Source organism: Dromaius novaehollandiae, chromosome 26, assembly GCF_036370855.1.
Source record: "Dromaius novaehollandiae isolate bDroNov1 chromosome 26, bDroNov1.hap1, whole genome shotgun sequence".
NCBI lineage: Eukaryota > Metazoa > Chordata > Aves > Casuariiformes > Dromaiidae > Dromaius > Dromaius novaehollandiae.
Genome location: NC_088123.1, coordinates 3,239,940 through 3,262,693, shown reverse-complemented (window position 1 = coordinate 3,262,693; position 22,754 = coordinate 3,239,940). Strand labels below are relative to the sequence as shown.

Genomic DNA, 22,754 nt, shown 5'->3' with positions numbered 1-22,754 from the left:
GGCCTGTGCCCCCCCCCGCCCCGGGGGGGAGTTTTGGGGGTTTCTCTGTAATTTCCTGCCCGATGAGTCAGGCGGATGCGGATCCGGGCCCGGCTCGCGGGGAGCCCGCCGAGGGAGCCGGCCCCGCGCCAGGCAGCGGCAGCGCCGGGATTTGGGGAAGCGAAACAGCGCCACGACCCCCCCCCCCCCCGGTGCACCCTCGGCCGCGGCGGCCCTGTGGCTCGGCCTGCACGCACGCTCCCGGCCGAGGTTTCGGAGAGGTCCGGGAGCTCTCGGCAGCAGCGTGGGGGCAGCGGGGGCTGCGTGTGCCCACGCGGGATGCCTCCCCGTGCCAGTGTCACCTGGAAAATGGGATGCGGGAGGTGCGGCCGGGTGCCGCGGCTTGCGCCGGGGTGGGTCAGGGCCGGCAGCACCCATGGGCAGAGGTCGTGCTCGGAGGGCTTGGAAGCGGAGGCGGAGGGCGCACGGAGGGGACGGGGACAGGCGAGACAGGAGCAGCATCTCCAAAGACCCCAGAGATCGTCCCCAAAAGCAGTGTCCCCAAGGACTGTCCCCAATGGCAGTGTCCCCAAAGACTGTCCGCAAAGACAGTGTCCCCACGGACGGTCCCCAATGGCAGCATCCCAAAAGATTGTCCCTGAAGGCAGCATCTCCAAGGGCAGTGTCTGCGAGGGCGGTGTTCCCAAAGGCAGCATCCCCAAGGATGGTCCCCAAGGGCAGCATCCCCAAGGGCAGCATCCCCAAAGATTGTCCCCAAAGACAGTGTCCCCAAGGGTGGTCCCCAAAGGCAGCATCCCCAAGGGCAGTGTCTCCAAAGACTGTCCCCAATGGCAGCATCCCAAAAGATTGTCCCCAATGGCAGCATCCCCAAAGGCAGCATCTCCAAGGACTGTCCCCAATGGTAGCGTCCCCAATGGCAGTGTCCCCAAAGACAGTGTCCCCACGGACGGTCCCCAATGGCAGCATCCCAAAAGATTGTCCCTGAAGGCAGCATCTCCAAGGGCAGTGTCTGTGAGGGCGGTGTCCCCAAAGGCAGCATCTCCAAGGATGGTCCCCAAGGGCAGCATCCCCCAAAGATTGTCCCCAAAGACAGTGTCCCCAAGGATGGTCCCCAATGGCAGCATCCCAAAAGATTGTCCCCGAAGGCAGCATCTCCAAGGATGGTCTCCAATGGCAGCATCCCCAAGGGCAGTGTCTCCAAAGACTGTCCCCAATGGCAGCATCCCAAAAGATTGTCCCCAATGGCAGCATCCCCAAAGGCAGCATCTCCAAGGACTGTCCCCAATGGTAGCATCCCCAATGGCAGTGTCCCCAAAGACAGTGTCCCCACGGACGGTCCCCAATGGCAGCATCCCAAAAGATTGTCCCTGAAGGCAGCATCTCCAAGGGCAGTGTCTGTGAGGGCGGTGTCCCCAAAGGCAGCATCTCCAAGGATGGTCCCCAAGGGCAGCATCCCCCAAAGATTGTCCCCAAAGACAGTGTCCCCAAGGATGGTCCCCAATGGCAGCATCCCAAAAGATTGTCCCCGAAGGCAGCATCTCCAAGGATGGTCTCCAATGGCAGCATCCCCAAGGGCAGTGTCTCCAAAGACTGTCCCCAATGGCAGCATCCCCAAAGATTGTCCCCAATGGCAGCATCCCCAAAGGCAGCATCTCCAAGGACTGTCCCCAATGGTAGCGTCCCCAATGGCAGTGTCCCCAAAGACAGTGTCCCCACGGACGGTCCCCAATGGCAGCATCCCAAAAGATTGTCCCTGAAGGCAGCATCTCCAAGAGCAGTGTCCCCAAGGGCGGTGTCCCTAAAGGCAGCATCTCCAAGGATGGTCTCCAAGGGCAGCTTCCCAAAAGATTGTCCCCAAAGGCAGTGTCCCCAAGAACAGTCCCCAATGGCAGCATCCCAAAAGATTGTCCCCAAAGGCAGCATCTCCAAGGGCAGCATTCCCAAAGGCAGCATCTCCAAGGATGGTCTCCAAGGGCAGCTTCCCAAAAGATTGTCCCCAAAGACAGTGTCCCCAAGGACTGTCCCCACTGGCAGCATCCCAAAAGATTGTCCCCAATGGCAGCATCTCCAAGGGCCTTGTCCCCAAGGGCAGTGTCCCCAAGGATGGTCCCTAATGGCAGCATCTCCAAGGGCCGTGTCCCCAAGGGCAGTGTCCCCAAGGATGGTTCCCAATGGCAGCATCCCAAAAGATTGTCCCCAATGGCAGCATCTCCAAGGGCCATGTCCCCAATGGCAGCATCCCAAAAGATTGTCCCCAATGGCAGCATCTCCAAGGGCCATGTCCCCAAGGGCAGTGTCCCCAAGGATGGTCCCCAATGGCAGCATCTTCAAGGGCAGCATCCCCAAAGACCGTCCCCAAAGACAGTGTCCCCAAGGGCAGCCGGTGGTGCAGGTGGGCACAAGCGACCAGGATGGACGGGGCTGACGTCCCCCGGGAGCGACATGCTCTCCTCCCTCGGGGAGGAAGATGGATGCCGTGCCGCACCGGTTCCTCTCCGCTCCTTCCTCCAGCGTGGGCCCTGGCTCGCACGGAGGATGCCGGCACCACCCAGGCCACGACCACATCGCTTTCGGAGAAAAGTTACGCCAAAGAGGAGCACCGCTCACTTCCGGCGAGGCAGGTCCGCCCGAGCGCTTGCACATCCTGGCAGAAACTTGGGCAAGAGCGAGAGAGCGGCCGCGAGTGCCCCGAAACCGCTCGTCCGGTCCCGGCCCGCTCTCACGGCCGGCCGCGGCGGAAAGGCCTCGGAAGAGGAAGCTGCTGGGACGAAACCGTATGGAGAAATCGCCGAACGGCGGCATTTGCGCCACCGGCTCTTTTCCGGGGCTGCCGGCGTCTTCCCTGCGTCCTGACGAGGGTGGGAGTCATCGCGGGCACCGCCGGGACAGTCCCCGTTGCGTCAGCCTCGGTCCTGGGGACCGGCGGGCCCCGAAGCCCTGCTCCGCTCCGTGCTGGGGCCGCACAGGCCGTGCCCGGCGGGCGCTCGGGTCCGTGCCCCCGGGCAGGGCATGGCGAGGAGCAAGGCTCAGTTTAGCCGAGCGAAAAGAGAGGTGGGAACATGCCGCCCGGCGCAGGTGCCGTCTCGCCGGCATTTCCTCACCCGCCTGCTTCCCTGCCAGCCTGGGGAAGGAGCCGGCCCGCGGGAGGGGGAACTGGGTAAACCCCGGGCGTTACGAAACGTGGAAATCCCGTTCTGACGGCGCTTCCTTCCAGCGGGGCATGAAAACCCGGCGTGCCGCGGCGAGGCTCAGAGAGCGCCCAGGACACGCCGGCAGCAGCACAGGCACAAGCAGCGGGCAGCCGGGACAGGTAGCAGCAGCCCCGGGGCGGGCGGGAGGCGGCGGGAGGCCGGGGCCGAAGCGGTGCCTTCGGCTTGTCCGGGCGAGAAGGAAAGACGCTAACGGCGACGGGGGATGCGTTTGCCCCGCAGGTTTTGCAGCCGGTGGTGGAATCAGAGATGGCGTTTGTCCCGGATTTGGACATGCTGGAGAGCAGCGGGTAAGTGGGGCTATGCCGTGGTGGCCCGGGCCGATGGCGGGGAAGTGATGCCATGGTGGAGGAGGCCCCGGCTTCACCGGTTCTCCTTGCTTTCCAGCCCCAATGAGGAGACATTTTACGGACTCGACTGCCCATGCCTGCAGAAGGTAACGCCGTTCCCATGTCCCCAACCGGAGCCTGGTCGCTCTCCGGGCCACCAAGGCCGGGCTCTCACACCGCTTCTCCTCCTCCCTGCAGAAACCTCGCCTGAGCTCCGACCTGAGCTCATCCGGCCAGAGCCCGGCAGAGGTGGACATCCAGGTGACGCTCACGGAGGGACACCCCGCCAAGACCTTCCGCCAGGCCGCCGTCCTGGTGGTGGCCATGACCAAGCTCTTGAAGAGGCCGTCGCACCACGACTTCGCCGACAGCGACCTCGGGAGCTTCCTGGATGCTGTTTTCGGTAGGGTCGTGGTGCGGTGATGGACCAGGGGGGATGTCACCGGAGGAAGGTGTGTTTTGGGGGTTGCTGTCACCGCCGGGCACGCCGGCACCCCTCCTAAGAGTCTGCCGCCCCGCAGAGCCCGTGCCCTTCCAGCGGTTCGACAGCAGCTACGCAGGGGCCCCCGTGTACCGCTACACCCGCTCGCTGTCCTTCGACATCCTCGACATCAAGCACAAGTGCTTCGTGCTGGAGTCGCCCGCCCAGCTGGTGGCCCTGCACCTGCAGGGCCCCTCCGCCAGCCGCAAAGGTGAGCAGACCCCCCTTGGCGGTGCCATCCCGCTCCTTTCGCCGCCAGCCCCCGGGAGCGGCCCGCTCACGCCGTCTCTCCTCCCCGCAGTGAAGCTCAACATCGCCCTGTACCGGCCCAAGAGCTCGCAGGGCAGCGCCGGCGCCATGCAGGTGCCCGTGGCGCTGGGCATCAAGGGGTACAAACTCTACATGTCGTGCGTGATGAGCGGCGCCGAGCCCACGCTGCAGCTGGAGGTGAGTGGAGCCACCCGTCCCCCACGTCCCCCGCGTCCCCGGGCTTTGCCGGCATCCATCCCTCGTACCCCGATCCCTTTCTCTGACTTCCGCCTCGTCCCGCTGCAGGAAGCCGACATCACCAGGGACATCGACAGCTCCGAGCTGACCCGCTTCATCTTCTACCGCCGGGACAGCCCGGCGGAGGGCACCACGCGCTTCGAGTCGGTCGCCTTCCCCGGCTGGTTCATCTGCACCTCGCTGCAGCCCAGGCAGCCCGTGGGCATCACCAACCAGCCCGACGAGGTGAACATCACCACGTACCGGCTGAGCAGGCCCTGAGCTGCCCCTGCACCAAACCAAAGCAAACCAAACCAGCAGTCACTGGTTTTCAGGCCGTATGTACCGAGTACAAGCCCCTTTCCCCCCGTGGCTGGGACCTTCTCCCTTCCCTGCCCCACGGAAGATTTATTTCATGTGAAATAGCAGCTCTGGGCCCCGTGGGCCTGAGTCGCAGTCAATTTATACTTATTTATTATGTTGGTCCATTGCTTTTAACTTAACTTAACTTAGCTTCTTAACATAACTATTGTATTTTTATTATTTGCCTGTCTCAGGAATGGATGTATTTGACTGAAAACTGTTGAAATAAAAACTTTCCCATGATTGCATTTCTCAGCCTGTCACTCTCATGAAGGAGTCCAGGATTAAATGATCTGGGGACAGTTCTGGGCAGGGAGGATCCACTCCCACGTTGGGCATCAGCAGCAGGAATATCCCATGGTTTCGGCTGCTTTTGGGGACTCTTCGGTTCTGTGCAGGTTTTCCCTCTTTCCCATCCTTCCTCCAGAGAGCTGGGTACAAACCCAGAGCCCAGGGCCCACCCAAGAGCCTGGGGACCACCTTGAGCCGAGGGACCACCCCAGCAGAGCCAAGGGACCATCCCAGAGCCCAGAGACCACTCCAGAGCCCTGGAGACCACAGAGAGCCTGGGGACCACCCCAGAACTCCAGAGACCACCCCGGAGCTCCAGGGGCCACCCAGAGCTCCAGGGACCACCCCAGAACTTCAGGGACCACCCAGAGCTCCAGGGACCACCCAGAGCTCCACAGACCATCCCAGAACTTCAGGGACCACCCAGAGTTCCAGGGACCACCCCAGAACTCCAGGGACCACCCAGAGCTCCAGAGACCACCCTGGACTGTCCTGCGATGGCCTTAAAGCCAGTCTGGAAGCCACCCACTCCCCCAAGGGCAAGTGGCCCTGGCCACCCCCCGGGCTTTGCAGCACCCCATGAGGGACGCACCCCCCGGTCCTCCTCCGGCTGGTGGCCGGGCTTCAGAGCCCCCCAAACCGACCCTACGCCGTCCCCGTGCCCTCGGGACAACGCGGTGCTGGTCCACGCACCGCAGAGGTGGCAGGATCGAGTCCCCCAAGGTTTTGGGGAGCAAAACACAATTGCAGAATGCAGGAGAGGGGCTGTGGATCTCTGTGTCCCCCCCCGGCATGTCACCGACCCACCCCAAAGCCAGCAAACGCAGGACAGACGATGGCCAAAACTGCCCCGGGAGCCCGGCCGGCGCTCAGCTTCTCCACCGACACCCTGCCCCTCCTGTGCCTCAGTTTCCCCCTCCGCGAAGCCTTCCTTGGCCCCCCCCCCCCCCCAAACTGGGGACATCAGGCCATAGGAGCAGAGGAGATCCAGCCCTGTGGCGGTGCTGAGCTCTGCTTCGCACCCCCGGGGCTCCTTTCCCCCTCCCCAAAAAAGCAGGGCGGCCTCCGGACGCACCCCGCCACCCCCCCCGCCGGCCTCCCCGCCGGCCAGGCCTCCCCACCAGCAAAAACCAGTCCGGGGTGGTGACTCTCTCCTGTTTTCCCAGTGCCCGGGATGCTCCTCCAGCTGTGCACAGCTGTGACGCGGGCTGCAGCCGGTCTCTGCGTCCATCCGCCCCCGGCGCGGGGACACGAGGCCTCACGCCGGCAGAGCCGCCCGGTCGCGGCGACCCCGGGGAAGGGCAGGGCGGGAGGCCGAGCGCCTCCGGCCCCGAAATTCCCGCGTTTCGTCACCGCGGTGTGTCATCCCCGCCGCCCCATAAATCGCTCGCCGCCGCTCCCGGCGGTACCCGAGGCCGCCGCTCCCCGACGCCGTCGGCCGGGCCCTCCCCGCTTCCCCATGGCCTGCAGGTAACCCCGCGTCCCCCCGTCCCCGCGCCGGGCGCTCCCCGGCACCAAGAGACGCCGGGACAGGCCCCGGCGCGGCCGGGAGCCGCTCAGCCCGCTCCTCCCCGCAGGCGCGCCGGCGCGGCCGAGCATCCCTTCCCCGCGCAGGTAGGTGCCCCGGCGTGGGGCTTCTCGCAGGGGCCCAGCGAGCCCCCCGGGGGCAGAGCCCCGGCGGGGCGGCCCCGCAAAGTGCCACCGCGTGCCGCGAGCAGGCCGCCGGCCCCCGGGGCTCTGCGCTACGTCAAGTCGCGGAGCTTCGCCGTGCGGGACGCGGCCCAGAAGGCGCTGGCCGTGCACGTCGCCGCCGGCCGCCGCCGCCGTCGCCTCGTGGCTTTGCACCTCCGCGGCACCGACCGGGAAGGTAACCGCCGCCGCCCCTCGGGGCAGGGGACGGGGCTCTCGGGGGGTGACGGTGACCCGCCGCCCCCTTCTCTGCCCCCCGCAGCGACGCTGAGGCTGGATTTCTACAAGCCGCTGGCCGCCGGCCCCGGCGTCCCCGTGGCCCTGCGCGTCGACGGCTGCGGCCTGCTCCTCAGCTGCGAGGAGGCGGCGGTGCCGGCGCTGCGGCTGGAGGTGAGCGTCGAGCCGGGGGCCGCGGGGGGCCACGGAGCCGCCATCTCCTCGCTCCCCTCTCTCCTTCCCCGCAGGAGGCGGACGGCCCCGTGCCGGAGATCGGCGCCGAGCAGCGCCGCTTCCTCTTCTTCCGACACTGCTCGGGCACCACCTGCCGCTTCGAGTCGGCCCTCAGCCCCGGCTGGTTCCTCGCCACCGCCGCCCGCGACCGGGCCCCGCTGGTGCTGGCGCCCGCCGCCGCCCCCGGCGCCATTTTGGATTTCCACCTCTACCCCAGCGCCGCCATGCCGCCGCCCCGGCCCGGCACGGAGCCGGCCACCGTGCGCTGGCACGGGCACACACAAACTGTTTGAAGCTAATTTGTGGAAATTAAACTTAATTTATTTGCCAAAATTAACGGCTCCGCGTCCCTCTCGCGCGCGCGCAACCCCCACCCTCCCGGGGGAGCCCCACAGCCCCCCGCCGCGCCCCGCGCCCTTCCCTTTTAAAGGGTTGGCCACGCCCCTTTCTCTAGACCACGCCCACCCCACTTTCCCGCCCTCTACGGGTATTCCGCGTTGTCCCCGCCCCTCTGCCCGCCTCTAACCAATCGCGGCTCCCTTCGCCCGCCCCTCCTCCCGGCGGCGGCGGCTCCGCGCTCCCCATTGGGCGGTTTGAAGAAGGCGCTGGCCAATGAGCGCGCCGGGGCCGTTGGCCGCGGCGGACGGACGGTTGGGCGGGCTGCGCCGAGATCCCGGCATGGAGCGGGCGGGGGGCGCCGGCGCTTCCGCGCAGGGTGAGGGGGCCGGGGGGGGCGCCGGGGGGGGGGAGGCGATCGGGGGGCCCTGTGGGGCGGGGGGGTTGGGGGCAGCGGAGATCGGGGGGCTCTGTGGGGCAGGGAGCAATGGGGGGGCTCTGTGGGGCGGGGGGGGTTGGAGGGCAGCGGAGATCGGGGGGCTCTGTGGGGCAGGGAGCAATGGGGAGCCCTGTGGGGCGGGGGGGGTTGGGGGACAGTGGAGATCGGGGGGCTCTGTGGGGCAGGGAGCAATGGGGGGCTCTGTGGGGCGGGGGGGTTGGGGGCAGCGGAGATCGGGTGGGCTCTGTGGGGCAGGGAGCAGTGGGGGGCCCTGTGGGGCGGGGGGGTTGGGGGCAGCGGAGATCGGGTGGGCTCTGTGGGGCAGGGAGCAATGGGGGGGCTCTATGGGGTGGGGGGGTTGGGGGGCAGCGGAGATCGGGTGGGCTCTGTGGGGCAGGGAGCAATGGGGGGCTCTGTGGGGCGGGGGTGTTGGGGGACAGCAGAGATCGGGGGGCTCTGTGGGGCAGGGAGCAATGGGGGGCTCTGTGGGGCGGGGGGGGGTTGGAGGGCAGCGGAGATCGGGTGGGCTCTGTGGGGCAGGGAGCAATGGGGGGCCCTGTGGGGCGGGGGGGGGTTGGAGGGCAGCGGAGATCGGGGGGCTCTGTGGGGCAGGGAGCAATGGGGAGCCCTGTGGGGTGGGGATCCGAGTTATCTGGGTGCCCTGTGGGGTGTCAGGGGTGGGGGTGGCGATCTGGGGGCCCTGTGGGGCGGGGAGTATTGGGGCATCCGGGTTATATGGGTGCCCTGTGGGGTATTTGGGGTGGGGGAGGCGATCTGAGAGCCCTGTGGGGTGGGGAGTAATGGGGGGCCTTGTGGGGTGTTGGGAGTTTGGGGCGATTTGGGGGATCTGGGGGGGGCATTGGGGAACTGGGGCGATGGGGGGCCCTGTGGGACGTTGGGGATGGGGGGGCGATCTGTGGGGCAGGGGCAGCCCTGTAGGGTGGGTGGCAATGGGGGCCCTGTGCGGTGCAGGGCTGGGGGTGATCTGGGGAGCGTGGGGAGGGTTGAGCGGCCTTTCGGGGCGATACGGAGGGGCAGGGGCTGACCTGGGGGTGCTGGCACGGCGAATCGGGGTGCTCCAGGGGCGGGAGGGCATTGGGGGGGGCCCAAGGGGCGCGCGGGGGGATACCCACAGAGTGGGAGCACGGACGTGGTTTGGGGGAGCAGGCGGCTCTGGGTGCATCTCGGAGTGCTGGGGGGGGGGCAGGACGTCCCAGGACCAGTGGGTGCTGGGGCACCTGGGGTGCTCAGTTGCTCTTGGGATGCTGTGGAAGCACTGGGGTGCAGTGGCAGGGGAAGGGGGTGATTTGGGGGGGTAGAAGGCTGGCGGGGGGGGCGGAGGTGCCCTCGGAGCCCGGGCACAGGGGCCGTTGGATGGAGGCTTCCACGTGGGGCCAGCGCGGTTCGGGGGACCCCTTTGAGCAGGGGGGGGTGGCTGGGCCGACTCCCAGGTTGGGGACAGGGCCACGGCCCTCCTGGGAGGACAGCGGGGTCCCGGTACTCGGTGATGCTGGGCAGATTGTCCCCGCTGTGCGACTCCCCAGTACCAAAACCCTCAGCCAAACTGGAGGGGGGGCAGAGGGATCCCCTGCCCCCAGCTGAGCTGCTGCTCTTGGCCGCAGAGCGATACAGACTTACGCGATATAAATTACCCAGTTGAGCTGGAGCCTCTGGATGAGCTAAATAGAGCTCGAATGGTGACTGCGAGCAGACGGAGCGTCCCTGGGGGAGTGCAGTGAGAGGATTGCTGTTTGCCAACAAGCTTAGTTTTTTTCTAGTTTAGACAAGCCCAACAAGAAGCTCATGTGTAGTAAAACCAGTTGTTTAGTCTAAAAAAGAGGGGCACCTAAAAAGAAAGGATCGTGTTCTGCCTTCATTGTACGGAAGGTCTGGAGAGTGCCCTTATTGCAGAGCAGAGCAGGATCAGTGGCAGCACCTCCCTTTTTCTCTCCTTTCCCCCTACAAACTGAATAAGCCCCACGCAACTGCGGTTTTGAGCGGCATCACGCTGCAAGTGCCAGAGCGCTCTGGTCTTCACGTGCTAATGAGCCTCTGGGTGATATCACATGCATGGAAATGTTCGGGAAAGCAGGTCGTTGACGGAGTATTTCTGGGAACAGCATTGCCAGGCTCAGGCAGGGCGCTCGGGGGACTTGTACAGCTGTGCCATAAGTTTAATGCTGTGAACGTGAAAGAAATCCATTCTTATCAGTGTTCAAAATAACGAGGTTGTGGTGCGGGCGCTGCATTTTCCTATAATCTCTTTGCAGAAGAGCGAAGAAGACAGCTCCAGGAGTACCTGGCAGCCAAAGGAAAGCTAAAACGCCCAAGTACAAAGTAAGTTTGGAAAATATATAGCTGATTCTTCCTGGGTTGCCAATATTTGCCTTCTCTCTGCATTGAGTCACTAGTCAAGAGAGAATTGCCTCTCTGCGGTGTCCGGCTGTCAAGACGGTGACCGGAGAAAGCTGCGGCCCCACAGTGCCCAGGCTGTGCTCTGTAGAGTCACTGGCAGCAAGAGCAAAGGAACGGTTTGAGTATTGAGCTTTCCTGCTGGTTGATGTAGCCTCTTGTGGGTGTTTTCTGAGTCTCTGAGACTTTCTCGTCTCAGCTTTTGGCTCTCTCCTTTGTCACATTACCAAAAATTTGGCTTCCTATAGCAAAGGCACAACTGAATCTCAAAGAAAGGGTGCTTCAGGTTTGGCTGCTGCTTTTTAATGCCCTCCCTGGGCTAGACTAATATTAGAAAGGGGCATTTTCAGTGCATTTAAAAGGAAACAACAAAGGGAATTTAGATAGGATCAAGTAACCTGTTAAATGAATTACTTACCTGGCTCTGGGACGCCTTCCCTGCCTCACTCGGTTCCTTTGGAGCTGGGCTGTGTTCAGATACCCGGCTGTGACCACAGCTGGCATTTGCAGGCTGAGAGCAGCGAGGCATCTTTCTTTAAAGCTTTTAATTGAAACTGCTGCTTCATCTGGCAAACCTGAGCACTCTAAAGACTCTTGGTTGCGGTGATTATTTCTCCTGATATTACAGTACAAAGGAAACCATAAAGCTTGTCCGTGGGGAGAGGATATAGGGAAGCAGGATCAGAGACCAGAAAAAGCAATGACAGTCCCTGATGCCAGGCTCTGAAGAACACTGCTAATATTACACAGATGAGAAAAGAAGGTTCAAAATCTTTCTATAGAGTCGTACACAACTTGTGCAGAACAGAGGACAATACCCTAACTCTCCAGGCTCTTTCATTACAGGAAAATATCTGCAGAGAAATTAATCTTCGTTAGCAGCTGAGCTGCTGGTTCACAAGCGAGCTGCTGGAGCGGGGGGGGTGGTGGGAGGATGCAGCGTATCGTTGCTCTCCGAGGGCTCCAAATGACGAAGGAGGACAGCGTAGCTGGGGACAGCCGACGGGGTCACCGCTCTGCTGCCGGCTCGGAGGGGCTCGTGAATCACCCGCCGCAGCGCTGCGGCTCAGCGCGCGCCGTGGCAGGGCAGAACCCGGGCCGATGCGCTGCGAGACGCTGCTGTGACCTGCAGCACGGCAACAAGCTGACTCAGATGCAGCTCAGCCGGCTGCAGCGTGCGGGGGATGTCGGGGCGCCAGGAGGGGCAGCAGCATCATGAGCTGTCCAAGCCCGTTGCGTCCTCCGTGTTTGCTGGGCCCCCTCAGCTGCATAAACCATTTTCATTACTCTTGTTGTCAGCGGAAGTCATAACTTAGGTGACAGCACTGGATGTCAACCTTTTGTGTTGCTTTTCTGTTGCCACGCAAAAGAAAAAGAATTAATGTTACATCACAGTTCCTTGACAGCTTTCCTGTTTCGAAAAGCTTCTCGTAAGCTCCTGTGGCTGAAACAGCCTGAAGTGCTTTAAATACTTAACCTTTTCTGCAGCAGCTGTTAGATACACTGATATTTCGTTTGACCTTCCACAGACCCTACTTAAAGGACCGGACTAATCACCTGAATCCACTCGTAAAACCACTTTCTAAACCAGAGCATGTAAGTCGCAGAGCAAAATCTTTTGAGTCTCGTTTTCTGTCTCATTCTCGAGGCAAGTCCACCCAGAACAGGGTAGACAAATCAGGAGAGCGAGTTCCTGACCCTGAATAAGGTACAGTCAACACATTGCTAAATAGCTGGCCAATAAGACAATTAATTGTTTTTCAGAGGAAGTTAGTCCGGGGGACTTCTCTGTACCGTGTGAGTGCTGGCGGGTGTAGTGTCATTGTTATATGGGCAATCGCTGCGCCACCGCAGGCCTTTGTGTGCACCTCCCGTGGGCTGGCAGGGCTGGGGCAGGAGCGAACTGTCGCGGTTTGGCCAAGCTGGGCTCTTCTCTGGGCTCTGCTGCTTTCGGGGCTGAACTTCGCTTTGTCTCTCCAGGTTGCCGGGAGCAAGAAGGACGTTCTCGCGAACGCGGCGAAGGGCGCTCGCAAGGATGACGAGCGTGGCGTCACACGGCGCGCCGGCCACGATCCTCAGCAGAGGTCCTCAAACGCAACCCAGAGAGCAGCGGTGGTACCTCCGGAGCAGTTTCGGAAGAGCACGAAGCTGCCCCCGGGGCTCATACCCAGCACAAACCACTCCGCACAGCCCAGGAGGCTGCCAACTTCTACCTCTTGTCACCTAAACGCAGAAGGGACTGAGGAAGCTGCGAAGGAGACTGTCACTGCTGTCGTTCTGACTGGAAGCGACCTCCTGCCTGGAGCAGCTCGCTCACTAAATAAGAGCCTGCAAGAAAGGCTGGTCTGCAACAAAGAGAACTTCCCGGGACAAGCCCCTTCGGACCCTGCGCTGAGCAGCGTGTTGCAGTCTGATGGAAACGGTCCCAGGAACAGGAAAGTCCTGGCTCATAAACAAACCTCTGGTGCAATATCGAGGACCATCCGGGGCCCAAAAGACAGAACTAACAGCCACCAGAAGAGGGAGGAGCTGATTCACGATCAGCTCGGGAAATCCCTGCTGGCCTCCAAGAACGCTTCTCAAAAACCGAGCAGCAAGACTCCGGCGTTGCAACCCCCTTTGTTACCTGCTGTCTCTAGGACTTGGCTACATAAAAAACCAGGAGCAAAACATGAGAGTATTAACACGGCGAGGCAGCCCGTAGGGAAGCCACTTGGCACGCTTCCGGCGGGAGGTTTTAAGCACCACAGTAGAGCTCCCCACCTGAAAAGATCTCCCGCAAAGCCTCCGGCCTCCAGCAGGCCCCAGGTGACCGCAAAACCGGGGTCCCCAAGGAGATCCAGCCTGAGACTGGCTGGCGCCGGGCAACGGCAAAGGACCGTGGTTAAAGGGGAGGCGGGTAGGAAGGATGTGAAGATGGTGCCTCAGGGGCGCACAGCGGCATCCCAAGTGACCGGCCCCCAAAACCAGGCTCGCAGCGCACACGGCTCCAAAACTCAGGCGATTGAGAGCGAATTTAAGACTAGGAGAGAACAGCTGAAACCCGAGCTGCCAAAGGCAAGCGGAGTGCAGGCGAAGCGTGTTCCCAAGACCCCATCGGCTGAGGATCGTAAGTAAGTAGCACCTTTGGCCGGCGATGTCCTCACCTCCTTCCCCTTTTGCAGGCTCCATTTGGGCCTCCGAAGGCTCCTCCTGGCCCTTTACCTCCTTCTGCCCAACAGTTTTAACTCCTCTCCAGCCAGATCAGCCCCCAGGGCTCTGTGCTGGCTTTCTAATGAGATTTTAAGCCCTGAGCAGTGTTAAACTCAGCTGTCCACCTGCCAGTTAAAAATGTTTAACTGGCTGAATCGGCTTAAACCTGCCTGCAGGGTCCAAACTTGCCTAGTCAGTGAAGACCTGTCCTTTGGAGATTGATGCCCTGAAGTAGAGGAGGGTGGAGATGAGATTTGGTCTTCTCCCGTCAACTCGGTGATCTTCCCTGCTCAGGCATAACTGTTGCTCTCACAGACTAGCCACAAATGTGACTTTGCGGCGTTTTACGCAGCAATCAAGTCACGAGGCCGAGGAAACAAAAGGCCTCATGAGTCTATACGCAGCGGAGTGGCACTGCGGAGTGGAACTGCGCCGAAGTGAGATTCGAAGAGAAAGCAGACAGTAGCTTGGCTGGCACGCGAGAGCTGGTAATCTGTGGTGGTAACAGCGATCCCTTGATCCCTTAACAGGAAACAGCTGGAGCAGTGGTTGGCATCCAAAGGGAAGTCATACAAACGGCCACCTATGACACTGCCTCCGAAAAAGCCGGTGAAAGAGAAGCTACCCTTCAGGAGCGATGCCAAGGAGGAAAAAGAGGAGAAACCAGAGCAGTTCTGCTTGGACAGGATCAATAGCATCTTAACTGACTGCCTGAAGCTCGTTGAGGAGGTGTGGATGGGAAAGGAGCTGCTTTACCAGGCTCTCCATCTCTCAGAGCATCCCAGGTCCCCCCCAGCAGCACAGGGTGGGGACTAAAGCTGCGGTCTGGGCTTTAGTGGGTCCGTTAGTGTCAGCACTAAGGAGTTTATCCTCCAACATCCCTCTGAAATATTATCCTTGTTTTACTGAGGGGAAATGGAGGTGGGAGAGCTTTGTTATTTGTCCAAGGTCATGCAGGAGACTAGCAAAAAACAAGCGCAAAACCCAGACTGTTTAGACCCTCCTTTCTCTCCCCGGAGAGCACTGGGAAAGCAGTTACAGTAGCAACCCGCCTCGCACACACCTCTGGACCTCATGGCTGACACCTTTCTCCTGGGCCTGGCCCTGTTGTTGTAGGGTGTCCCTTCGGAGGAGCTCCTGGAGATGCTGTCCCATGTCCCCCACGCAGAGAAGTTTGCCAAGTTCTGGATCTGCAAAGCAAAGCTGCTGGCCCGGAGCGGCCCCTTTGATGCCACGGGGTTGTACAAAGAGGCGGTGTGTGCCGGTGCTGTGGTGAGGAAGGAGCCCTTCTCTTTGGCATTCCCCAGCGTTCCCTGTCTGTACCCCAGCAGATTTCCTTGAGATCCAGGGGTCGGATTTTGGGATGAGTTGAGCAGCGCTAGTTGTTGACGGAACAGCCCTTTTGAGCTGCAGCTCTGTTTGTTCCCAGATAAACACCTTCGGCTTTAATCAGCCGAGGCAGTGTTGTACAGGCGCGGATGGGGCACCTGCTCCCTGCTGCGGGAGGGAGGGGAAAATGGATGGTTTTCTTCCAGCTGTAGCTTAGAAACAGCACAGTCTGATGGCAGCTCCATGCCCGGGCTGGGCGGTTTAACCGTAGCATCCGGTGGGATTTACCAGTTGAGTGTGGACGTCCGTCTGGCAGTACCTGCGTGCTTACAGATTAATTTGGAGAAGGGAAATTCTGCAGCGTTCTACCGTTCTCTCTGGCTTGGGGTGTAGCGAAAAAGCTTTCCTGCTCTCCTCTCTGGACTGCCGTCTTCGTTCCCGAGTCAGGCCTGCCTTGACCTGCGTTCTGCTTTCCTTGCAGCCGCTCGAGGAGCTCAGAGAAGTTGTCCTTGGTATTTTGAAGACCACAGAGAGAACATCAGAAGGTAACACATGCACGTAGGGGCTGGCTGGACTGCGGGCAGGCAGGGGAAACAGCAGGGTTTGCAGGCTGTCCCAGCACCCCGTGTTCCCGCTGAATTTGATGGAGACGGAGCGTTGTGAAAGCCCAGAATCCCGATCTTGCTGCTGGCCCAGCAACACCTCCGTAGCATGAAGCCCTTACCTGTGCCCGGCGCGCTGTGGTGGGGTTATCCCACTCCAGCTGCCGCTTTCTTCCTTCCCTACAACCGCGCTGCCCTGTTTGTCTCTCCTGTCAGGGGAAAAGGCTGAGCAGCCTGCTCTTTGGCAGCCCGCGACACCTTGCCCAAGCGAGAGGCAGCACGTGGGAGCGACACCCTGCCTGACGGGAAAGTGCCCCACCAGCCTGCCCGTCTCTTCAATCAAATTACAAGTTGTGTCCATACCTAGGTAAGGCTCGCCCGCCGCTGGCGGCAAGCGGTCCTCTGCCTGCCCCGCTGCCCCTCGCCGCAGGATTTACCTGACGACTTGTCCCCCCCGCAGACGAAAAGAGCGGCCAGAAGGCCAGGAGCTGAAATTCCTGACGCCCGTGCGGCGCTCGCTGCGGATAGAGCGGGCTGGGAGCCGCTACCCAGAGATGCTGAAGGATCACGACACCGTGGTGTCATCCCTCGATGAACTGCTGGATGGTGAAGAGGAGAGCCAGCTCTTTTTCCGGAAAAACAAGGCCTTGCCAGAGGTGGCAGAGATGGAGGTTCTGGCTTTGTAGCCCTCAAAGCGCTGCCGAGGGCTTTCCCGAGTGATGCAGCCCGGCAGGCTGTTGGCTCTTCCGTGCTACCTGCCGCCTCACACTTCTTTCAGTCACTTCTCTCGTTGCCTCTTAGTCAGGTGTAAATACGCAGGGATGGCATGTAATTAACCTTTTCTGCTGTTTTTAAATACATATATATATATATATAAACTTGCAGTAGAGCTGCAGTGTGGCTTGGTGGATAGCGTGCAAGATCCAGGACTGGAGACCCAGGTTCTGCGCAGGACCGGCTTTGGTTCATCACCGTGGTGACACGTGCCCTGATTTTCCTGCTGTAAGATGGTATCATTCAGTCTCCGCTCTGCGCCAGCCGCTTTCCGATGTTTTGGAAGCGATGTCCTGAGGGATTTGCTCCGTAGCTATGCCGTGGCCTACCTGGTCATCATCTAGATGCTCTCCACTGGGAGGCATGCACTGACCGCATCTGGGAGGTCTTGGGTTGCTTGCGGTAGTGCCAACCGAGTCACACTCGTGACATGCTCCGCTGGCGCTCCCGGGGCGCCTGAGGGATGCCGACAGCTCACGGATGGACCCCAAGAAGGTTGAAGCCATCGTGCATCGGCAGCCCCCTTCCAGCATGCACCGGGCGCGGAGGTCCTTAGGAGTCACCAGCTTCTCTCGATGGTTCAAGGGGTTTTCTGGCTCCTCTCAGCCAGAAGGGGCTTGTTTTTGGTGGCCACCTGAAGCACAAGCAGCTTTTGAGAAACGGAAACGAGTTTTCACGCCAGCTCCCGTTCTAGCCCACCTGGAGCGGGGGCTGGTCCTCGCGGGTGGGCTCGGTCCCACAGCACCCGAGGGGGCCAGTGACGGGTGCCAGAGACACTCCCAAAGGAGGCGAGGGGACGAGCCTGGTCCAGGGAATCCAGTCGGGAGCAGCAGAAGCCAAGACCACAACGTAGCTCCAAGGTCCGACCAGGCGGTGGAGAGGGGGCTAAGCACACCTACCCCTATACCACAGCTCAGGCCAGGCCTGGGCTTCAGTGAGCTCCCAGACCCGTGGACGTGGCTGGAGGTCCCTCCCTGGGGGCAGGACGTGGCCACCACGGTGCCAGCAGAGACGGGGGCATCTTGGCACCGTGACCCCGGCTCGGGGGCTTGCGCACAGCCAGGACGCTTGTCCCAGCCGCTGGCTGAGGACTTTGAAACTTCCCATTCTTGGTGCTTTGCCCCCATCTCCTAGGTTCCAGGGTGAAGGACTTTTCAAACAACCAATTTTATGTCTTTTCCACTCTGCGGCGCCAATAAAACTTAACCAGGAGTTTGAGCATCTTTTATAAATAGAAAAGGTTAAAAAACACAAGTGGGGCAGAGCCCAGCGGGCACCAGGGAGCCCGGGGGGGAGCAGCAGGCACCCCCAGAGCCCTCTTGCCTTTGAGCAATGGCCGTCCACATCTACCCGGGGCCGCGACTGACCCCGGGGCCCGGCGCCGAAGCTGTCGAGACGGGAGATGCCGGGCGCGAAGCGCTTTGGGTTTCCGGCGCCGTCTCTGCAGCAGGGATGGAGGGTCGGGCAGCCCCCAAGCTGCGTGGGCTTCCTCGCCCGTGCGCCCTCCCAGGGGCCGGCACCCGTCAGGCTCAGGCTTCACCATCCTCATCCTCCTTCCCGTTGGAGGCCTGGAGAAGGACCGGGTTGGCTCGATGGCCTCGGGATCCCCTCGGTGCCGGCTCTGCCCCCCTCGTCACCCACCTGCCGGCCGGGGCGGCCGAGCCCGGGGGCCATGCCCGCCTCCGCCGCGTCCAGGCGGCCGTGCTCCACCGTCGACTCGTGCGGCATCTGCAACGGCAGGGTGGCGAGGTGGGCGGCGCGGGGCCAACACCGGGCACCCGGCGGGGAGGGGGTGGCACGGCGCGGGGGCCTACCAAGGCGGGGGCCGCCCGGAAGAGGTAGCTGAAGGGGTAGTAGAGGAAGTTGATGAAGGAGGCGGCGTAGAGGTCGGCGTAGCGCATCAGCTGGCTGGCGAAGAGCGTCTGGCGCGAGCCGCAGCGGAAGAGGCTGCCCATCTTCCCGTAGCACAGGTCCATCTCGCGGGTGACTTTCTGCGGGCGCAGCGGGCGAAGGCGTCAGGGCGAAGGCGCCCCGCGCGGGGTGCAGGGTGCCAGGGCCGGTGCCTTGGGCGTCACCTGGATCTGATGCTTGATGGAGCTGATGTCCGGGCGCTCGCTGCTGCTGCTGTCCAGGTCCCTGGAGGCGAGGAGACACCAGCTGTGGGCTTGGCCACAGGGGACCCTCCCGAGCACCCATGGGTGCCCACTCACTGGTACAGCTCCGCCAGCAAGAGATCCAACCGCCGCAGCTCCTCGAACAGCTCTGCAAGGGCAACGGGCTCGACGTTGGGAGAGGTCACGCGTGGCTCGGCCACCTCCCGCCCCGACGTCCCCAGCCCGGCGGGGTCCCCGCGGCCGGGCGCCGCTCACCGCTCTTCTCCGTCCACACCTGCAGCTCGCGGGCCAGCTCGGGCACCACCAGGAAGGTGCGCCAGCCCTGCCGCTTCTTGGACTTGAGGATGTCGCCGAAGATGTGGTCGCCCACGTAGAGGATGTCCTTGCCCTTGACGCCCAGCAGGTCGCACACCAGGTCCGAGGAGCCTCCGGAGTAGACGGCGCAGTGCTGGAGGGGGCCGGTGTACGTCCCCATGCGCAGCTTCCCCGTGTCCTGCGAGCCGAGGGGACACCGCCGGGGGTGGGGGGGGACTGTCACCCGTGCGACGAAGGGCGAAGCCACCCCGCCGGGCTCCAAGGCTTTGCCGGGCGCTGCCCCTCACCGTGTTGACCTGGCGCAGCACGGTGCCCTCGGCGAAGAAGAGCGGCTTGCGGGTGTCCACCACGATGAGGTCGAAATAGGAGCGCCAGGGCTGCCGCGGGCTCCCCGCCTGCCGGCGAGCGGGTGACGGGCGCAGCGTTGGGTGGGGGGTGGACGGGACCGGCACCCCCCCAACACGTCCCAACCCCGCGCCGGCCGTGGGCTCACCTCATCCTCGCCGCCGAAGTCAAACAGGTAGGACATGATGGCCTGCAACAACGCCCGGTGTCACGGCCCCCGGCGAGGCCACCAAGCAGTGGCACCCTCCACGCTGCAGAGCACCCCCGGGTGCCCCCCCCGTGGCAGGCTGGGCCCCGGGGAGCCGGGCGCCCGCTACTCACGTCGGTGTAGCCGTAGTCGCTGTTGGTGGCCAGGAAGACCTTGCCCACCTCCTTCATGCGGCTCAGCAGCAGCGGGACGCGGGGCTGGCGAGAGGCGAGGGGCAGTGTGGGGTGGGTGGGGGGGTGGCGGGGTGGGTGGGGGGACCCGGCGTCACGGGTGGCCGCGCGCACTCACGTCCTTCACCACGTATTTCTCCAGGTTCTCCAGCGTCTTCTCCTTCAGGCAACCCTGCGGCGAGAGAACCACGCCGGTGTCACCGCCGCGGCCCCCAACACCCCCCCACCGGGGTGACGGTGCAGCCAGCGGGTCCTGGGTGGGGTGGGGACAGAGGGTCCGGCATCGCCCCCCCTTCCCTTTTCCCGCGGCACCCACTGAGAGATGGACGTGGTCCATGGCCTCGCGCACGTCCTGGAACATGCTGCGGAAGGACATGAAGAGGTTCCCGTGCTTGTAGCCGGTGTCGCAGCTGCAACGGCCGAGAGATGGGGTGAAGGCGGATGGGCCGGATGCGAAAACCCCCTTTCTCACCCCAAAACATGGGGCACCCCCCCCCCGGCTCCCCTCTTACTTGACGTATCTGGAGCAGTTGGAGAAGAAGTCCACGAGGCAGGCGTAGAGATAGGTCTCTGCCGGGAAAACGGGGGACGCCGGGGAGGTGGCACAGGGTGGCACGGGCGTTTGGGGTGACGTGGGGTGCGGGGGTGGGGGGGGGGGTGGATTTTGGGGGAGGTTGGTGCCGGCTCGCTCACCCGTGAGGTTGAAGAGCGTGTTGAGGATGTGGAAGCGCTTGGTGTCGTCCCGCTGGATGAACTTGTTGGGGTAGTAGTGGAGGATTTCGGCGCTGCGGGAGGAGGGAAGCGGGACGGGGGGGCGCTACGGAGCGCTGCGGGGTGGGGGACACCCAGAGAGGTGGGGGGGCACCCATTGGATGGGGGGCACCCAGCAGGGCGAGGAGCTCCAAGGAAGGGCTGAGGAGCTCCAAGGAAGGGCTGAGGAGCTCCAAGGAAGGGCTGAGGAGCTCCTACAGCCTTTCCCCCAGCAGCGCCCTGGCCACATCCCGCCCCGGCCCGCTCCCATCCCCGGCATCCCCGGGTGGGTAGGTGGGGGGGGGTCCCGTGCCCCCCCCCACCCCGGGGCACCCTCACCCCTTGAGGAAGCGCAAGCCGTGGGCGCAGACCAGCAGGTTCCCGTGCGAGTCCACCTTGAGCAAGTTGCCGAGCAGGGTGTCGAACACCAGCCCCCTGCGGTGGGGAGGCCGTGAGCCGGGGTGGGGGGGGCCGAGATGGGTCCGTCCCCCCCCGAATAACCCCCCCAGCACCCCGTGGGGCTCACCGGGTGGGGAAGGCCGGGTCGTAGCGGTAGGCGCGGATCTCCTGGGGGTACCCGATGGAGACCAGGTGCTCCAGCAGCAGCTCGAAGGCCAGCGCCTCGTAGGCGGGCGACTTGTACACTGTGCGGGGGGGGACAGGGTTGAGGGGGGGGGACACGCCGGTCGCCCCCCCGCTCCGTCACCCAAACCCCGTCACCCTACCGGCCAAGGTGTAGTCCATGTCGAAGCCGAAGCACTTGATCTTCTCCAGCGCCAGGCTGCGGTTGACGAAAATCCTGCGGGTGACGGGGGCGGTGGGTGACGCTAGTGTCCCCCCCCCCCGCCATGGGGACAGCAAACTGCTCCCCCCACCCCGGGCCCTGGTTTGGCTCCGTGCAACAACCCGCTGGGAAGTTATTAGAGCGGAAAAATGGGCTTTTCAAGTGAAAACGGGGCTGGCCGGGGGGGGGGGGGGGGGCATTTTGGCCGGCCCCTTTGGCACCCTTTGCACTGCTACGGGGGGGGGGTTCACCCCCCCCAAATTGCACCCCCAAATCCTTCCTTGCAACCGGCCCTTGACTATCTACCCCCCCCGGGGCTTTTCCGAAACCCCCCCCCCCAATTCCCCCCCCCCAAGATCCTGCCCCCTCCCTGGACTGTACCCCCCCACCTCCTCCCCCCAATGCCCCCCCCATCCTGCCCCCCGCCCCCAGATTGCCCCGGATCCCCCCCAAATTGTACCCCCAGGTGCCACCCCAACCCACCACCCCCAACATGCCCCCCCGGATCTGCCCCACAGGTCCTAGCCCCCCCCCCGAAATGCCCCTCCCCAGGTCCTGCCCTCCCCTAAATGCCCCCCCAGGTCCCGCCCCCCCATACATTGCCCCTCTCAGATGCCCCCCCCACATCCTGCCCCCCCCCAGACCCTGCCCCCCCCCCAAATGCCCCCCCCAGGTGCCCCCCGGCCCCACCGCTGCTGGCAGTCCCTGCGCAGCGCCCGCGGATCGCCCTGCCCCGCCGCCGGGCCCCGCTCGCCCTCGCTGCCCATCGCCGCTGCCTCCGGCCGCCGCCGCCGCCGCCGCCCGCTTTAACGGGGCCGCCGCGACCCGCCCCCGGCCCGGCCCCGGCCACGGCCCGGCCCCCCCCCCCGCCCCCCGGGCAGCGCCCCCCCTGTACCGCGGGTAATGCGCCCCCATGGACCCCCCCACCCGGGGCAATGCTCCCCCCCATGTGCCCCCCACCCCGGGAAACGCCCCCCATGGACTCCCCCCCCCGGGGGCAGTCGCCCCCCATGTACCCCTCCAGCACTGCCCCCAAACTGGGGCAATTCCCCCCCCATGCACCCCCCCCAGGCAATGCACCCCCCCAAGTACCCCCACCCCAGACACTGCCCCCCCATGCAGCCCCCAACTAGGGCAGTTGCCCCCCCACCATGCAGCCCCCCAGGGCAATGCCCCCCCCAGCACCCCCAACTGGGGCAGTGCCCCACCATGTGTCCCCCCCAGCAATGACCCCCCCACTGTCCCCACTACCCCCCCACTTCCCCCAACTGGGGCATTGCCCCACCACGTGCCCCCCCCAGCAATGACCCCCCCCACTACCCCCCATTTCCCCCAGCTGGGGCAGGGCCCCCCCCCATGCAACCAGCACCCCACAGCAGGTGAGGGACCCCCAGCACCCTGGGGGGCTGCGGCAGGCTGGGTGCCACAACCCCCCCCACTTTAGGGGCACCGGGACCCCCCCAGCCTGGCACAGCCCCTTATCACCAGTGTTTGCGCAGGGCAGCATGGGCGGGGGGGGGGGGGGGCGCGGCACCCACCAGCAAATCATTAAGCCCGGGGGGGGGGGTCAAGGCCCCCCCGGTCCCCACCGCCACCGAGGAGGGGACCCAGGCGTCCCCACGCCCCCAGGCCTGTGCCAAGGACAGCGAGGGGGGGGGCACAGCAGCGGGGGGGGGGTCGGTCCCT

General features: G+C 63.7%; 4 protein-coding genes across 5 annotated transcripts in view; 3 read left to right on the top strand and 1 right to left on the bottom strand.

The window, feature by feature from the left end:
• Nucleotides 1–22,754, top strand: part of LOC112995814 (DNA-directed DNA/RNA polymerase mu) — a gene marked incomplete at its 3' end in the record, with an annotated part of 180,484 nt that overhangs the window by 93,983 nt on the left and 63,747 nt on the right. The gene's annotated exons all lie outside the window — the stretch shown is intronic.
• IL1B (interleukin 1 beta) lies at nt 3,435–5,107 on the top strand. Its single transcript, XM_026118763.2, has 6 exons — nt 3,435–3,499; nt 3,597–3,645; nt 3,737–3,941; nt 4,060–4,230; nt 4,321–4,466; nt 4,575–5,107. Exons 1-6 carry the CDS (start codon nt 3,459–3,461, stop codon nt 4,785–4,787), a joined length of 825 nt encoding a protein of 274 aa, XP_025974548.2. The 5' UTR covers nt 3,435–3,458; the 3' UTR covers nt 4,788–5,107.
• Nucleotides 7,885–17,594, top strand: CKAP2L (cytoskeleton associated protein 2 like). The gene is made up of 9 exons (XM_064497920.1): nt 7,885–8,013; nt 10,344–10,410; nt 12,015–12,081; nt 12,466–13,598; nt 14,208–14,406; nt 14,794–14,949; nt 15,488–15,551; nt 15,825–15,975; nt 16,069–17,594. The coding sequence occupies exons 1-9, from the start codon at nt 7,911–7,913 to the stop codon at nt 16,292–16,294; spliced, it is 2,166 nt and encodes a 721-aa protein (XP_064353990.1). The 5' UTR covers nt 7,885–7,910; the 3' UTR covers nt 16,295–17,594.
• Nucleotides 17,672–21,873, bottom strand: LOC112994426 (cytosolic purine 5'-nucleotidase-like). Of its 2 annotated transcripts, XM_064497921.1 has the most exons (17): nt 21,759–21,873; nt 21,010–21,083; nt 20,811–20,928; nt 20,624–20,719; nt 20,228–20,319; nt 20,047–20,104; nt 19,851–19,944; nt 19,653–19,706; nt 19,478–19,561; nt 19,305–19,346; nt 19,099–19,206; nt 18,752–18,989; nt 18,593–18,644; nt 18,458–18,518; nt 18,197–18,373; nt 18,024–18,110; nt 17,672–17,950 (listed from the first exon to the last, which is right to left on the bottom strand). In XM_064497921.1, exons 1-17 carry the CDS (start codon nt 21,833–21,835, stop codon nt 17,912–17,914), a joined length of 1,551 nt encoding a protein of 516 aa, XP_064353991.1. In that variant the 5' UTR covers nt 21,836–21,873; the 3' UTR covers nt 17,672–17,911. The 2 variants fall into 2 exon arrangements, 1 of the variants encoding a protein (XP_064353991.1); XR_010385191.1 differs by lacking the exon at nt 17,672–17,950 and having other exon boundaries at nt 18,771–18,989.

Excerpts from the sequence above, each read along its gene's own strand:
- LOC112994426 (XM_064497921.1), bottom strand. The coding sequence starts at position 21,835 with ATGGGCAGCGAGGGCGAGCGGGGCCCGGCGGCGGGGCAGGGCGATCCG. Across the intron at positions 20,720-20,810 it reads GACCCGGCCTTCCCCACCCG|GGGGCTGGTGTTCGACACCC; the intron begins GTGAGCCCCACG and ends TCCCCACCGCAG. Across the intron at positions 19,707-19,850 it reads TGGACCACGTCCATCTCTCA|GGTTGCCTGAAGGAGAAGAC; the intron begins GTGGGTGCCGCG and ends CTCTCGCCGCAG.
- IL1B (XM_026118763.2), top strand. The coding sequence starts at position 3,459 with ATGGCGTTTGTCCCGGATTTGGACATGCTGGAGAGCAGCGG. Across the intron at positions 3,500-3,596 it reads GACATGCTGGAGAGCAGCGG|CCCCAATGAGGAGACATTTT; the intron begins GTAAGTGGGGCT and ends CTTGCTTTCCAG. Across the intron at positions 3,942-4,059 it reads CTTCCTGGATGCTGTTTTCG|AGCCCGTGCCCTTCCAGCGG; the intron begins GTAGGGTCGTGG and ends GCCGCCCCGCAG.
- CKAP2L (XM_064497920.1), top strand. The coding sequence starts at position 7,911 with ATGAGCGCGCCGGGGCCGTTGGCCGCGGCGGACGGACGGTTGGGCGGG. Across the intron at positions 15,552-15,824 it reads CACAGAGAGAACATCAGAAG|GGGAAAAGGCTGAGCAGCCT; the intron begins GTAACACATGCA and ends CTCTCCTGTCAG. Across the intron at positions 15,976-16,068 it reads CAAGTTGTGTCCATACCTAG|ACGAAAAGAGCGGCCAGAAG; the intron begins GTAAGGCTCGCC and ends TCCCCCCCGCAG.